At 45.5% G+C, this 16,153-nt stretch overlaps 2 protein-coding genes across 4 annotated transcripts in view; both read right to left on the reverse strand.

Annotated features, from left to right (window-relative positions):
* Lypd1 (LY6/PLAUR domain containing 1) overlaps positions 1-13,427 on the reverse strand; it is a 46,305-nt gene extending 32,878 nt beyond the window's left edge. Inside the window, exons 1-4 of one of the 3 annotated variants that reach the window (XM_036202381.1) lie at positions 13,119-13,211; positions 12,066-12,956; positions 11,894-11,932; positions 10,337-10,474 (exon numbers count right to left, since the gene is read on the reverse strand). In XM_036202381.1, the coding sequence (XP_036058274.1) occupies positions 10,337-10,474; positions 11,894-11,932; positions 12,066-12,126 (238 nt within the window). In that variant the 5' untranslated portion in view covers positions 12,127-12,956; positions 13,119-13,211. The other 2 variants (XM_036202380.1, XM_036202379.1) reach the window with 2 other exon arrangements.
* A 606-nt stretch (positions 13,428-14,033) lies between these two features.
* Nckap5 (NCK associated protein 5) overlaps positions 14,034-16,153 on the reverse strand; it is a 918,845-nt gene continuing 916,725 nt past the window's right edge. The window contains exon 17 of the mRNA XM_036202994.1: positions 14,034-15,061. Coding sequence (XP_036058887.1) covers positions 14,783-15,061 — 279 coding nt within the window. The 3' untranslated portion in view covers positions 14,034-14,782. The remainder of the gene's footprint in view (positions 15,062-16,153) is intronic.

A 16,153-nucleotide genomic window follows, 5' to 3' on the forward strand; every position in this document is an offset into this window, starting at 1 on the left:
GGCCTCCTGGGGGTTAGCAAAGGAAGTGATTGTTTCATTTTCTACCAGCAATTCCTCCCTTTCCTCTGAAACAAAGTCACAACCACAATGGAAACTACAAGGCAGGGAAGAACAAGGTTTTGTCTTCCAGAGAAGAAATGGCATTTTCCCCACACAAGGGGTAAGCAGGCTGGCCTGGGAAGCTATAATCAGATTTGGTTACACTTGAGCAGGTATTCATTGGAAATGACACATTTGTCTGGTTTACTTGGCTGAAATCTTTCCCCAGGATTCTCTCTTCATGTGCTCTACCCTCCAGCCTTCTCAAGGGAGAAAATCGATGTGTCAAGATGCTCCAGCCAGTCCAAAAAGCAGTGTCTCAAGGTCATAGCTAACTCATCTGTCCAACAGAAGTGGTGGACCAGATAGGATAATGTCCTCCTGGTCAAGGGAACTTCTGACTCTGGAGAGTTCCAGCTTGAAGGTGATGTCACAAGACCTTATCCCGAACAAGGGCTTCAGAAATCAATAACTGCCCACTTATGTCCCTGAGGATTCTTGTTTTAGCCTAAAGGAATTCAATATCTTCTCAAGAGAAAGCAGATGATTATCTAATGGCTGCATACCCCGGTGCTTGGCACAGACAACATGTTTCCAGGCACATGAATTCCTCTTCCCACAGCTCACTGGACAGGTTTGGTGCAGGTGATACCGTAGTTCAGCAAATCGCTTTATGGCCAGTGGGTTCTAATGCTCATGAGTCCCTCCATGTTCTACCACACTCTGTTATCTGGATGTTTCTAGATCCCCAACTAGATGCCTCTCCACATACATACACTTGCAAGATGGAAAAATATGCCTTCAGGAGTTAGCCACAGAAACAGTACACATTTATCACCACAAAAAATCAACTGGTCACAAAAGGCCATGAATTTATAATTCTACTTACATATAATGTGCAGAATGGACAAATACAACAGGAAATGAAGGAATGGTTTCCAGGGGTTGGAGGAGAGAGAAAATAGGATGGTAATTGGTATAAAGCCTTGTCAATTTACAAAAATCTACCAAATTCTGCAGTTTAAAACAGTGAACCTGATGGTATGTGAATTATCTACTAATAAACCTGTTCTGAAGAGGTTGGCGAGATAGGTGGGTAAAAACACTTGTCACCAAGTCTGACGACTTGAGTTCAGTCCCCACTCACAAGTTGTTCTCTAGCTAACATATAGTCAGAAAACAGACTTTTAAAAAATTGTCCTTAAAATTATAAAAGGAGATCTCTTGAGATGGCTTAAAGTATAAAGTGCTTGCCACACAAACACGAGGATTTGACTTCCAATTCCCAGCACCCACATACAAAGACAGGCAGAGCATTGGGTACCTATAATTCTAGCACCGAAGAGGAGGATTCTGTTCCCCACCCCAGTATAGTCTTGTGCAACTTACCCACCTAGCCTCTTTGGGTGTAAGATTCCCAATATCATGTGGCAATATCATGCCATTGTGAGCCTGGCAGATTCATTACTGGGACACCACTATCAGGAATTAAACACTTAATTCAAGTACCCTCAGCAGGAAAAGTAAGTTGAACCCTGGGCCATTCTTTCAATGGGGGCATGTATAGTGTCTAAAACAAGGCCAAGGAGTCTTAGATGTGGCCTCTGTTCAGATGTTGTTTAACGCATCTATTTTTGAGACAGAATTTCATGAAGCCCAGGCTGGCTGCAACTCTCTATGTAGCTGAGGATGATCTTGGTCTTCTGATCTCCCTACCTTCACCTCCTAAGAGCTGGAACTACAGACAGGCACCATCGTACTGGTGTTACGTGGTACTGCAGATGGAAACTGGAGCCTGTGTGTACCACAAGGCACCCTGCCAACTGAACTCCACTCCCAGTCCATCTTTAAAGACCTATTTGGTTCTGACTTTTCTGTGAGCACAGGCTTCATTCTCCTACTGCCTCTCTTAAGAATGCAGGGGTTCTGTTTTTAACCCTTGCACATAGCTTCTCACACATGAACAGTCTGTGATGTGACACTCGCCCAATGAGTGAAACTGAGGCCCTTTTCATCAGGTGAGCAGTGTGCTGGTCAGTTTAGAGTGTCAGTGTGCCACAATCTAGAGTCACCCAGGAAGAGAGTCACAACTGAGGAATGATGTAAATCAGTTTGTCTGTGCTTGACTGTCTGGATTGAAGTAGGAAAAACCACCCTGGATTGTGGGTAACACCGTATTCTGGGCAGGAGCAGTGAGCATTGCTCTCTGGTCAAGGCTGTGGGTGTTAACTGTGCCGAGTCTCTGCCTTAATGTCTCCTCAGTGATGGGCCAGGACCTGGAACTATAAGCTGGGTAGACCCTTTCTCTTCTAAGCTGCATTTGGTCAGGGTCTTTCGTCACAGCCACAGAAGCAAACGTTGGATAAGCATGGAAGATGTTTCCTCTCACATATTGGACTAAGAAACCTTTGCCAGCTTGGGAACTGAAAGTCAGCCTTAAAAAAAAATAAGAAAAGAATGAAGAGAGGAAAGGAAGGAGGGATACACAATCCAAGAGGATGCAGATTTGGTTTTTTGGGGGGGAATCCGTAAGGGAAGCAGCTCTCCCTTTCGCACTTCAAAGGAAGCGGTGTGTTTTGTTTTCATACTTCATCTCTTTCCACTTGGGAAAACAGACCCAGCTTTGAAGCCTCTCTGTTTAAACTCATTAGGAAAACCATCAATGAAGGAAGCTTTCATGAAACTGTAGTGTGAGGAATTAGCGTGATGAGGAGAGCTGGATCAATCCTCAAGCCTTTCATCTACTAAGATGGGAGGTCAGCCCCGCTGCCTGTTCAGTTGGAAACTTAACGTAAACAAATGCTCCACTTACTGGAGAGTCCAAGGGACCAAAGGCCTGTGATATTCTCCGGAAAATCCTCCCCAGCAGCCAGCTCTGCCTACTGCATTACCAAGACGGATGGATCTGGAGAGCACAGTGAGCAAGGTGAATGGCAAACCGTCTTGCCCCAAAGAGAAAGGTGTTTCATTTAGCAGCCCAGAAGGAAAAGGGGCTCAATGTTCATATCAATGTTCATAGCACAGACTCCCTTTCTTCATAGTTCATAATTTTACTCAGGTTGACATGGAAGCTTTCTTAGTGAGCCTGGTATTAGTATATACGAATATCTATGTGTGAATATCTGTTTGGATGTTGGAATCTCACCCCTCCCCACCCTGTGTGTGTGTGTGTGTGTGTGTGTGTGTGTGTGTGTGTGTGTGTGAGAGAGAGAGAGAGAGAGAGAGAGAGAGAAACTGTCATTCTTTAGTCATTGGCTACTTTGTTTCTTGAGAGAGGGTCTCTCACTGGCCTGGGATTTGCACAGTAGGCTAGGCTGGCCAGCAAGCCCCAGGGTTTCCACCACCATGTCCCAGACACACATCAGAATTAGAAGGGCTAGACACCATGCTTAGCAGGGATGTTTCCATTTTTGTTTGTTTGTTTGTTTTGATCATGGGACCCCAGGATTGAGCCTGGGGCCTCACGTTCATGCTTATGTGGCAGGAACATTACCGACTGAGCTATCACTATAGCTTTGGAGTCATTTTTATTTTAACAGTTTTTTCTTTCAGTGAAATAAGTTTCCCTGGTCAGCATTAAACTATGGCGATTAAATTTTTTTTTACTGTGTCCTTATCTTGTGTGTTCGTGTGTGGAGGAACAGGAACTTCCAGTTTGTTTCTTCCACCACATGGGCTCCAGGGATCAAATTCAGATAGTCAGACTTGGGAGCAAGTGCTTTTACCCACTGGGCCATCTCCCTGGCCCTCAGGTGAATTTTAAACCTTTTGTCCTCCAGTTACTTCATATTCTCGATGATCCGTCTGACTGACTCAAACTCAAGTTAGTGTAGGAAAACAGAACTGCTGGTGGTTGTCTAAAAAGAGACAGTAGGAACCCGGGAGGAAGAGGAAAGGAGACATGAGGTGGGTGAGGGATAGCTCAGCAGGAGGAGGAGCCAAGCCTTCCTACCTGAACTGGATTACTCCAGAATCCACATGGTGGGAGGAGAGAACTGATTTCGGTGAGTTACCTCTGGTCTCCACAGGGACAATGTGCCACATTCACACATACCAGTGATGACAAGATGGGAGTTAGAAACGGGCAGATCCCTGGAAGCTTGGACACCAGTTTGGACAGCCAACTTATTAAAGTACCAGGATAATGAGAGACCCCATTTCAAACAAAAAATTGAAGATGCCTGAGGAACTACACCCAATATTGTTTTATAGCCTTCACACAAGAGCTGTGCATATATGTACCTACAGAAACATGTGAGAACCAGAACATGCATTCACATGCACACAAAGAAGAATTATAGCTATGTATTGCCCTAAGAAACACACTGAATGATGTAAAAAATGTAAACATACATACATATGCCTTTCTGTGTATGTTTGTGTGCATATATATCATTTTATATTTATGTGTGTGTGTCTGTTTATGTGGTACATTCATGTATATATGCATGCATGTGTGAATGTATGTGAGTACATGTGTCTGTGTGCATATGGACAGAAGTCAGAAGAGGCCCTTGGGTGCCCTCTATTTACTTCTGCCTTCTTTCCTAACAACAGTATCTCTTTCTGAATCTGTATTTTCAGGGAAGCTGATTTGTGAATGAGCTCCTAGATCTGTCCGTCTCTACTCTTCAGTGCTAGAGTTACAGGCAGCATGACCACATCAGGCTTTTGTTGGTTTCTCTGTTTTGAGGCAGGGACTTACCATGTAGCTGTCCTGGAACTCACTATACAGACCAGGCTGGTACACAACTTAGAGATCCACCTGCCTCTGCCTCCCAAGTGCTGGAATTTAAGACATGCACCACAATGCCCTGCCTTTTGCTTGGCTCCTGGGATATGAACTCAGGTTCTTCTGCTTAAGTGGCAAATGTTCTTACCCACTGAGCCATCTCCTCAGTTCCCTCCTGTGTATAGCCTGAAAAAGAGAATCCATGGACAGCTGTACTGTGATATAAGATTGACAAGCAGAGTACGCTTCCTTTCTGACAAGCCCACAAGGACAAACAAGAACCCACTTTCAAAACCTGGTAAAACTAAGCATAGACAGACTCGAGGAACATCAGTTTTCTCAAGCAGTTACATTTCCCTTCACCAGGAGCGGATGTCCACCCAGCCCTCTCTTGCCATCCCCTCATTTAGCTCATGAGAAAATAAGACATGAAATGAACCTAGCCAATGCCTTGAGCCATCCTTGTCTAACTTAACGAGCAGCTAACTAATCCAAAAGGAAAACAGCCATTCCTTATCCAGCCATAATGGAGATGCACGATGGCATGTAAATCAGTAACTCTTGTATTGCAAAACAGACAAATAGATTAATGTGTATTGCAAGGATGGGTGAGGAGATCGATTAGGTTACTGATTCAGACCATGAACTTTCTCTCAATATACTGCATTTAACTTTTAAATAAGGTTTAGGAGAACCTGTAACACTTTGCTCACTGACAGAGCTATATTTTAGGAAGGGCAGAAATTGGCTAGTCTATAAAAATTAAATTATGCCCCTTTCACTGTATCTAGTCAAGAGGAAAAACTCTAATTACAAGATTGCACTGTCAAACAAATGCAAATTCGTATTCTTTATATCCTGGTTTAAAAATTCATACTGGAAGGTTAGGGAGAGGCACCTCTTCTGAAATGAAAATCAATATTTGAAATATTTTTATGGAATGAAATGATAAATAAGCAAAATAAATGTGATTCTCAAGGACGCTGCTTAGAAACACCAGCCCATGAAGAGCAGAGCTGGTAGAGTCATTAGTCATGAAAGCATTTAACCATCAATTAGGAAGGACGAGGAATCCTCTCTTCTGCACAGCCCATGGTTTATTATTCCAGAAATGACCAAGGGGAAAAGAGCATCAAAAAATAACTTCAGATCCTAATAGGAGCACCTCTCTAGAGGACAGGCAAAGGTTAATTTTAAGTATACCACCATGGAAATTAAATTTACCTTCCTCAGAATTCATAAGAGCTGGGTTTGCAGACGTAAGCCAGAAAAGACCAGCTGAAGGCCTGGACATATCATATTGCTGGTACTGGGAAATGGGGCAGGCAGGGAGACTGCCTTTCATTATTGCTTAATGTCAAGTTAGGTTGGTTCATTAAGGTTTCTTAGTCTGTTTAAAGCCTTGGTATTTCTATAGCCATTGAAAAATGCCAGTGCCCTGGACACTCAAAACTTTGAAATTCCTCCCAGTTGACTCTCTGACTCTTTCAATATCCACCTTGTAATCTGTCCACTTGGCCTGCCAGATGAACTTGACAGACAAAAATAAATAAACAAATCACCGCAGTCCTTAGAATTTTGCCCAAGTTATCTTCTCGGGTGTATTTGGTGGTATATTTCCCTCCATCAAAGGCTGACAGGGGGCATTGCAACAAATGTGTTTGGTCAGGGAAGAACATGTCAAGAGCTATACAGTAACAGTGGACTGGTGGACTCGGACCAGACACACAACTTTGTAAAGACGTTCTTCTGTTTCATTATAACATAGAAAGGGTAGTCCCAATCAGCACCTCAATGTGGAGCATCCCAGAGTCTCTGGATGAGTTTAGAAATGACCCATGGCCACACAGACCCCAGACACACAGAATGAGCAACTTCAAGGGGAAGGGGGCAGTCAAGTGAAGTTCAACAGAACTCCAGGAAGACACCTAGATGCTTTAGGGTTAGAATCCCTGAGCCTCTTCTGCTCCAATGCACTAAGAGTCTCAGCACAGTCTATGTTATAGGAATTCAGACTTCGATTCCCAATGGGACCACTTAACAGGCTTTCTGGGGGTGAACTTGGCAAAGCAATGCAATCCCAGGTCATCTGGTTGAAGTACAGGAAATCAGTCATGAAGAGGCTCACGTTTCCTGACACATCACAGGCTAGTGTTAAGGGCTGAGCCAAATACACGGTACCTACAATGAAAGTTAGCTCATGTTGCCACAGTTTTACTATATTGTGGTCACTTAGCAACCAAAATTGCTCCCCATCCTTGTTGAAAAAAAAAATCAAACTGACTGGTCTATAACAATTACGTGAAATTTAATATGTTAACAGTCCCAAGACATTGCTTTCTTTTGAGGAAGAAATATAAATAAATAAAAAGTAAAGAAGCACCACCATATTGTAACCATATTTGCCAGGCTACCAACAAATTCCTGCTCGGAATGCCTTGCATTCATTTACACCTAGTATGCACCCCTACCATGGTTAGTGTCAACCTGAGGGAATCTAGAATCATCCAACAGACAGGGCCTCCAGGCACGGCTGTGGGGGTTTATCTTTGTGTCCCTTTACATGGGAAGAGTCACCTTAGTCAGAAGTGTTCCTGACTGCGTCCCTGACTTTGTGCCTGAACTGTAATAACGGAGAAGGCCAGTGAACACTAGGGCACCAGCATGCATCACTCTGTTCCGAGTGTGTGTGATATGATGACCAGTTCCCTCCAGCTCCGGCTGCTGTGACTATGAATGACTGGACTGTGCTAAAAATCAACTCCGCCTTAAGTTAATTTTGTGAGTCTATTCTGTTATAGGAAACAAACGAGCAAAAACTGAGATGCTCCCCATAACCAGTTTTCCATTGGATCCATTAATTGCTTCTGTTTCTCTAGACATCAAGATTGGGGCTGGGAATACTGGAGGCTAGTGAGTAAGAGTGCTTGCTGCACATGCATGAAGATGTGAGTTCAGATCCCAGCACCCATGTTGAAAAAAACTCAAAAGCTAAGTGTGGCCATGTATGCTTACAATCCTAATGCTATGGGGGACTGAGACAAGGGAATCTCTGAGGCTTGCTGGTTGCCAGACTAGCTCCACAATCAGTGAGAAACCTTGTCTGAAGGGAAAAAGTGGAGCGTGATAGAGCTGGATGTCCACGTGCTCCTTCATGAGTGTGTGAACCCTTGTATATGTACATGTGTTGTGAATATACACAAAGAGCACATGCGTATAGAACACACACATACATATGCCACACACACTCTCGGAAACACACACACACATTGCTTTGATCTTAGTTTTTCTTCACATTTAAACCTGTGGCCTATGTCCTGTACCCTGTGGCCACTGACCCTTTGGAGACAAGAGGCAACTTGACTGTGTTATTAGAAAACAAGCAACCTAAACCAGGGACTGCCTTCAGGACTGATTGGTAGCTTTCTGTGGGCAATACGGAAGCAATAAGGTGTGCTCTGCTTTTTTATAATATGATTTGCAGAAGAGGATGAAGCAAGATGAAAAACAGCACTTCAAAAGGGAGTGTATGACCGTCACCTTGGAGGTATACATAGACAAGAGGTGTTTCTCCAAAGTGCTCTTCTGAGAATACGTCGCATTGATAACTGCCTTTCTCAGTCACATCCTAGCTTGTGAAACACAAACTCCAATAAGCAGCGGTCTTAAGGATCCTGAGGAATTTCTTAAGGCATGCAAATATCTCCTATCATGTCTGCTCAAACCTATTTCATGGAAGAGGGTTGCAGATACTCAAAGAGCAAGAAACGTTTGGCTCAGGTAAAATATATTGCAAAGAAAACCACTCATAAAAAATAATTCACACCCATCTTAGCTGTAGAATCACCATTAATTTTTGTGTTGTCCTACTGTTTTTAATAGCAGGAATACCAGATGCTAAAACAATGCTTACTGGTTTTGGAGAGGGAGAGTACATCATTCTTGAGAGCAGTTGTATCTCAGACTTCTCACAAGAGCAATTTTGGTACAAGGTACCCACCCACCCTTGAGCCAATAATGTATGACAAAGCAGCCTATATAACCATCCTAAAATGCTTTAGGGAGACATTCAGTGGATGAAGTGCTTGCCACACAAGTGTAAGGACCAGAATTCAGATCCCAAGCACACATATAAATGTCAGCAGGGCAAGTGAGATGCCTGTTTGTAACCTCAGCTCTAGGAGTCAGAGATCTGGCATCTTTGGAGCAAGTGGTCTAGTTAGAATAGATGAGCTCAGGATTCAAGGAAGACTCTGCCTCAATATATAAGATGGAGCACAACCAAGGAAGACAAGGATATCAACCTTTTGTCTCCATACATGCCAACATGTATCTACACAGGCACGAATACCACAAAATGTCAAAAAAGGGTGTATGTATACCCACACATGCATACATGCATACCACACAGGCACATGCAAAAAAAATAACACACAAACTCTCACATCATTGCCCAGTGTTATGGAGAGCTGGTAGACATGCTCCTTAAGCAACTAAGACACTCACAAGATACCTCCAAACCCTACCCATGAGGAAACTGCTTTGCCAAGGTGCGGTCTTCAATGCTTGCATCCCTACATTGTTTTGCCAGAGTTAGGTGAATCAATTGTTCTAATCCCCGCATGGAGCTGTGGGCGCCTCGTTGGACAAAAAGGAACAAGGCTCACTCTATGTCATTCATCCCAAGATGGTATTTCCCTTCTTTCCAACAGCCTTTAAGCAGTAAAATCTCTGCTTGACCTTGGAATCAAAGCCATGGCTTCCTTTATTTTCTCAAAGTTCTGGTTCCATTCTGGGGATGATTTTTTTAATTCTAACTCCTGGGTGGGTGGGTTTCCACCTCACAACAGACTTATGAGCCAGAGTCAAGTCTGTTCCATCTAACTCCCTTCTTCCGTGGCATAACATCCAGGCTCTTTGCTCAGATAGCCAATAGCTAAGCTGCTGGGGATGGGGGTGGGAGGATAATCCTTCCGGTGAAAGATCTTGGCAATTTGTGCCTGGAATTTGATGCATTAGTTCTAAAATTAAATAAAGATCCTATAGTGTTCTTCAAAGAAATATGGTGCGGCGCTCTGACAAAACACATTTTTCAAGTTCTGACCTCTGGGAACTTGAAGTAGCTTCATATTTCAGGCTGACATCGCTCACAGGCTACTGTCTAGCTGCTGGAGCTGGGACCAGTTACCCATATATTTTTTTTCACCACCCTGATCAGCTTTTTAGTCCAGGAAGGTGAAAGGAGTAAATTTTAAAAAAAAAGAAAAGAAAAGAAAAGAAAAGAAAGAAAGAAAAATGAAAGCTAGGTACTGATTTACAATGACTTCTCTTCCTGAGTCCCTTGGGGAGAAGCCCTGGTAATTAACTCTAATAAGGTTAAAGTAACTTCCAACTCATTTTCCCAGAACTGTACAAAGTAAATCTGCTAACCAGTGTGTGTATGTAAGTGTGTGTGCACATGCACGTATGTATGTTAAATCAGTCAGTGTCTTTTCCTGTGTAATTTAACACCCTCTATCTCCAGGCCTCCATGGCGGTTGGAGGGGGGAGAGTGGCCCAGCTTACCCGCGCTTTGCTCCATCACTTCCTTCTGACACATGTCTTGAACGTTCACGGTGCAATTTACGATGAACTCAGGGGATGAGCAGTCGTTGTTCAGCTGGAATTCTTCACACTGGTAGCACTGAATTTGCAGCGCCAACCCTGCGGGACAGATGAGGTGGGGTTCAGAAACACTAGTTAAGATCTGGCTTGCATAGAGCACACCCTGGCTGGGCTGGCTGTATTACCATGTACAGCCCCAGACAGCAAGGGCTTTTGGCCTCTGAATCTGAATCTTTAGTAGGGCTGGCAGCGCCTGAAGCCGGCAGGGGGCGGCGGCACGGGTTCCTAGCAGGATAAAGCCCTGCCGGATACCCTAAATTCCTTCTCTAGACACAAACAGTTCCTGTAACATCCCCTAAGCCTTTCTGCAAGTTGTTGCAAAGGGAAGAGTAAGAGGTCAAACCCCAGGTCAAAATAGCTGGATACAAGCTTCAGTTCCTGTCTGAGCCTAATTGCTAATTGGTTACAAATTGGTTAATTACTATTTTGGCACCATTCATAATTGCATTCGCTGACGCCTTTTCAATTTTGTTTATTTAATCTTGGAAGTCAGCATTCATAGGCTGGGGCTCTTTGGCTTCCTAGCGACCACCCTGCAACCTGAAAGGAGGCGCTGGATGCCAAGTGTCCAGGAGCTTCAAGTCCTCCGGCTGTTCTTGTGATCAGTGAGGGGGAGCAGCTGCTGAGGGTGGGCGATATACGTTGTGTGCACGTGTGGTGTGTGTGTGTGTGTGTGTGTGTGTGTGTGTGTGTGTGTGTGTGTGTGTGCGCGCGCGCGCGCGCGCGCGCGCGCCCTCCCCAGGACCGCTATACTACAGTCCCTTTAGACCTGGCTTGTCTACCCCCCCCCCCTTAAAAAAAACAAAACAAAACAAAACAAAAAACCCAGAAAACATGGCTGTTAGGGGAAAAAAACCAAAACCAAACTCTGATAGCTTAGAGTCCATGATCAGGGACTGGGTCCAGCCTTACCATATCTTCCTGGTTGCTCTCCTCCGATCTGGTAGCTTCTCTTTGGACTCCATGTCCAGCGATCACAGTGTGCCCCCTTCCTAGCACCCCACGGATTGTACGCAGAGCACAGATAACTCAGCCTGGGAGGGCCGTCCCCCGCCTCTAGCACACCGGTTGACCGGTGTGTTGCTCACCTGTCCGTATCATCGCTCCCTTAGGTGGCCACAAACACTTGATAACTTGAGTAGGTTGGAGGTTTGTCTCCCCCTTTCCCCTCTCGCCTGGCTCAAGGACCCTCCCCACTCCCAGCTCTGCATCCCCGACTGTGTACCCCAAGCAGCTGCAGCTGAGAGTCGTGCCAATCTGCCGCTCTCCTGCAGCGCGGGACTTGGAGAGAGTCCCAGTCTGGCGCCTCTGGGTCTCAGTTTCCAGCACCAAACTCCCGCTGGGTAGCCCCAGCGCAGCGCGGACCCCAGATGGGCGCACTGGGGGGTTAGAACAGGGACGCGCGGAGAGATGGCATGAGCGTGTCTGGCCAGGCTGCTGGCCTCTCCATCTTCTTACCTGGAAGCCAGAACAATCCGCAAAAAGTTGCTGCGATGCCGAGAACCCACATCCTCCCGGATCGGCAGGGCCGGGAGCGGGCAGGAGCATCAGAGACCGAGACCGCAGCGGAGGCGACAGCAGCGGAAGCTGTCCGGGCCGCAGCGACTGTAGCTGCCGAGGTTTGCGCTGCTGCCGCCCAGGCGACGGCTGCCACTGAGCGGAGCCGCAGGTGTCGCCCGCGGCGCCCGCATCGCCCGCGCCCGGGGCTCCCAGAGGCTGGTCCCAGGCTCCTCGGGTTCGCGCTCCCTGGGGCGGAGCGCAGCGCCTCCGGAGGAGTTGGCTGCCGAGGCTTGAAGAACTACTGGCGATCCGGAGCACCCAGAAAAGTCTCGCCTCTTCTGCCCCCACCCCTCCCACTCCGGGTACCACGTGACGGCTGCTGAGTTGTGGTGGGGGTGGAGGGCGGGGAAGGCTGGGACTGTCTCTCTACTGTCCCCACCCCCTTCTGCTACCCTTTTAGCCTACCTCCTCCAGTTCCTTGGAAAGGAGAGGCTGCAGGGCTCGGGAGTAGTCATTTAGAAAGGTTCGGAATACAGAGGTGACTAGGGCGCAGCAGGTGCCGCCAGGCCAGGACCTGTCCTGTGAGAACTCGGAGATCCGAGTGCTGGGCTGGGTCTCGGCACACTGGGATACCCTCCCTTCCAGGTGCTCTGTTCCCTCCCGTTGCTAACGAATACCCCTGCAATTGGGTCTCTCGTCCTCACAGCCCGGGGTCTTCTATCACCTGCCACACTGTGGGTGACAGTGTGGGATAAGGTGAAAGGGTATTTCCGTGCACCTGGAAAAGTTGCACGATCGCTAGTTCCCTGGGGTGTCCGGTGCAGCCGCGCCTCTTCCTGGGAGAAACCCACAACACAGGTCACCCCAATCTTCTGGCAGAATGCCTGCGAGTAAGATGGTGACCTTACCGCAGGTGGCTCCCTTGGCCAGACCATCCTCTCACCGCTGGAGGATGCATTGACACAGCCCTGGTCGCCTAGCCATCCTGGCGAGTGGATACCGAGATCTGTGCTTTCTTTCACTGAAAAGCGAATGGGGCTGCCAGCTTCACCAAGCCATCAGCTATGAGCATACACTCCTCACAACGCTCTGCACGCCCAGGACTTGGTCATCAGTTGCCTCCCTCCTACGCCACTCCCCCATCCCACCCCCCCCCCCTTTCTGACAATTCCAAGTGACCCACCTTGCATATTCCCGGGACACCACGGTGCTATTTTTCCTTCCTGGTGGAGCTTTGCAGAAGGCTGTGCTGTGCAAAGAGCTGGCAACTGAAGCTCTTGTGCCCCCGCCTCCAACCCCGCGCATTTCCAGCCCCACCACCCCGGATTTGGGAGCCTCAGTGGAACCCCGTGGCTAAGCTTCACGTCTCTCCTGTGGTACCTCCCGAGGGGAAGTGCTCCCAGGCTGGGCTATGATCATTTATTTCCCACCCTGCCAGCGGAGCAGGTCTGCAAGGGGGCATAAATGACTTTCTTGTAATTCCTCTGCAGAGATCGGTCCACAGCCGCCTCGGGCTCATTCTCCCCCACCCCCTTCCTTTCATTTCTAGCTGGTTAACTCCTTGGGGAGACGGGGATGCTGTGACCATTACTTGCTTGTCTGCAGTGTGGATCTTAACAATTGTTCGAATTACTGTTACAGGAGCAAAAGGGTCGGCTTATTTATTCCTTCAGGGAAACCTACTCTTAGAGCAAGCTCGGAACGCGATTGAGATAATCACGGGACCAATCACTCCTTGAATAAAGTTCTTTTCTGCTCTTAGAGGGTGTGATAGGACTTTTATTCCGAAATGAAATGAAACAAAAGGATTTTTAAAGTCTGAAAGACAAAGATGCTTCACACAATTTGAATTTGGGATAACAAAATCCAAATACAACAGATTGCACAAATAAAATAACACTGGTCATACAATACTCTATAAAGATACAGGTGTGCTAAGGCAACCGCACAAATCCTAAACACAGCTCTACTCTGCCCAGGCTGCAGGCTTCTGTACAGGAGGAATTATAAATAGTTCACGTCTAGAAAAAATACACGTAACCTTTAAAATAGAATTTTTCCTCACATATAAACAGTCTTTAATAGAAAAAAAGGATATTAAAAAGTAAGAAATTTTTATAGCACCAATCATTCATTTATTTTTATAAAGTGGATATGTCAAATAGAGTACCCAGATTTTAATTTAAAAAAGTGGGGAGATAAAAAAGTCAGCAAACACTCAGAATTGTACAGAAGTACAAAGGGGAAGATGGAGGATGCTGGGGGTGAGGCCTGCTGAGACTTGCCCCCTTCTGCACACAGCAGAAGCACTACCGATGGATGGCATCACAACGAAGTCTTCCCAGTGACAATCTGGAAACTGGACCACGATTCAAATTTTCAATCAAATGAGACTCTGAGAGACAGTGGCTACCCCAGCCCTCTGCAGGCCCCATGTTCAGATTGACACAGTGTATACACAAATAATTTGACGACCAGGATGATTAACTTCACAAAATCCTTAGTTGGAGTTTTTTAAAAAATATATTATCAACTTCTAAAACTTAATACATCATTTCAAGAGCATGGCACCAACTCTTTTTATTGCTATCTTTCTCCCCCTAGAAATATAATTTCTCTTTCCCCTAAATTTACAGCTTTTATACAAATACTCAAAAAAAAGTGCAAACATTGAGAATTCTCTATCATATTTTGCTTTTAATCCTCATGAGACACAGTGAGTCGCGGCGATCTTGATCAGTCCACTAGGGGAGTAGACTCGTGTGTGTTGGCTGCCTTCAGCTTCTCTGGAGCTAGTGCTCCCTGCACCCCCAGCTCCGTGCTCAGGTCTCACTGAGGGGTGCTCCCCTAGGCATCATTGGAACCTTGACTTGCACAGGAGGAGAAGCTGTCATACAGAGAGTCGCTGAGAGACTCCACGTTGTCCACCCCAGGCTTGGCCAGGGCACTCGATGGCGCATCTGTCTTGCCGCCTTTCTCCTCTTCCTGTTCTTTAACCGAGCTTGGAGACTTCTCTGTCTCTAATAAAATCACAGTATTGCTGTTAAATGTATCGAACGACTCTGGGGAAATTTCAGATAATCTATTCTCAGGATCTTCTTTTGTTTCTTCAACTTGTTTCAGTTCCTGCAATAAAAAGGAGGAAAATATTAGAAACATAATTCTTTGGAAAAAATCAATTTATCCTATCTGATATTCAATTATTGTCGGAATAAAGTACAGTTTAAAGGGACAGAGGGAACCTACAAGTCCTTAACAATCTTTCAGTGTAATTAAATGCAATAATAAAGCTAATTTTAGGGATAAATCAAGACTTTAATCATTTTACTGAGATAAATAGATCTCAATTTGCAAACCAGTTAAGTGCCACTTAATTCATTTTAAATGGATCCATTTGAAATTTGCTCAGGTAAAGTGTCATATTTTTCTTTATCAAAGGTTCAAAGCCCTCTGTTTTCTTAATGAAATTCCTTGCACTTTTTCTGAAAGGGATACGGATTGAGTTTTAGCCAGAAGTTATAGTTATTCAGGGAGAAAAGGCATAAAATCCCTTAAATTGCCATAAAATTTAAGTACATACTAAGCTTGTTAAGAATATTGTCATGTTTGAATTTTGTCCCTTTTAGGCACCTAAGATATTTGAAGGAGAGCTCCACGTCATTGACTGCAGATTCCAGAAGGGCTAGAGGCATAAGAACCAAGTAACACTTCCCTTCCAGAAGGTTCCAGCCATACCAATTTTTCCTCAGGTATTTATGGCATGTTCTTCATACCCCCCAGGACTTCATAATTTGCAGTTATACTAGACAACCCCTTCAGGTTCTCTGTAAGCATGAGTGTGCTCAGTTGCTCAAGTAGCTATTCAGGCTGGGGTGAGAACACAGGGAGGCAGAGACACCAGAGGCAAAGAGAAGAGTGGAGTGGCTAAGTCTCTAAAGAATTTCCCCTCAACCTTTCTTCTTTGAGGCAAGAATCTCACCTATCCCAGGGGAAAGCAGCAACAAACATGGTAGCAAGGGCTACTGACTATTCAGCCTCTGCTAGGACAAAGGCACTTACTAGATTCGATTAGCCTCCCACAAACCTGCCAGGTAAACATTTCATTTCTCTTTCTGGCCCATGTGTTACTTTACAAGTTTTATTTCACTTTAGTTGATACATAACAGTCTTACTTATATACAGCACACAGTGTAGTTTTCATTCCTGTATAGGATGTGT

This window comes from Onychomys torridus, chromosome 11 (assembly GCF_903995425.1).
Source record: "Onychomys torridus chromosome 11, mOncTor1.1, whole genome shotgun sequence".
Taxonomy (NCBI): domain Eukaryota; kingdom Metazoa; phylum Chordata; class Mammalia; order Rodentia; family Cricetidae; genus Onychomys; species Onychomys torridus.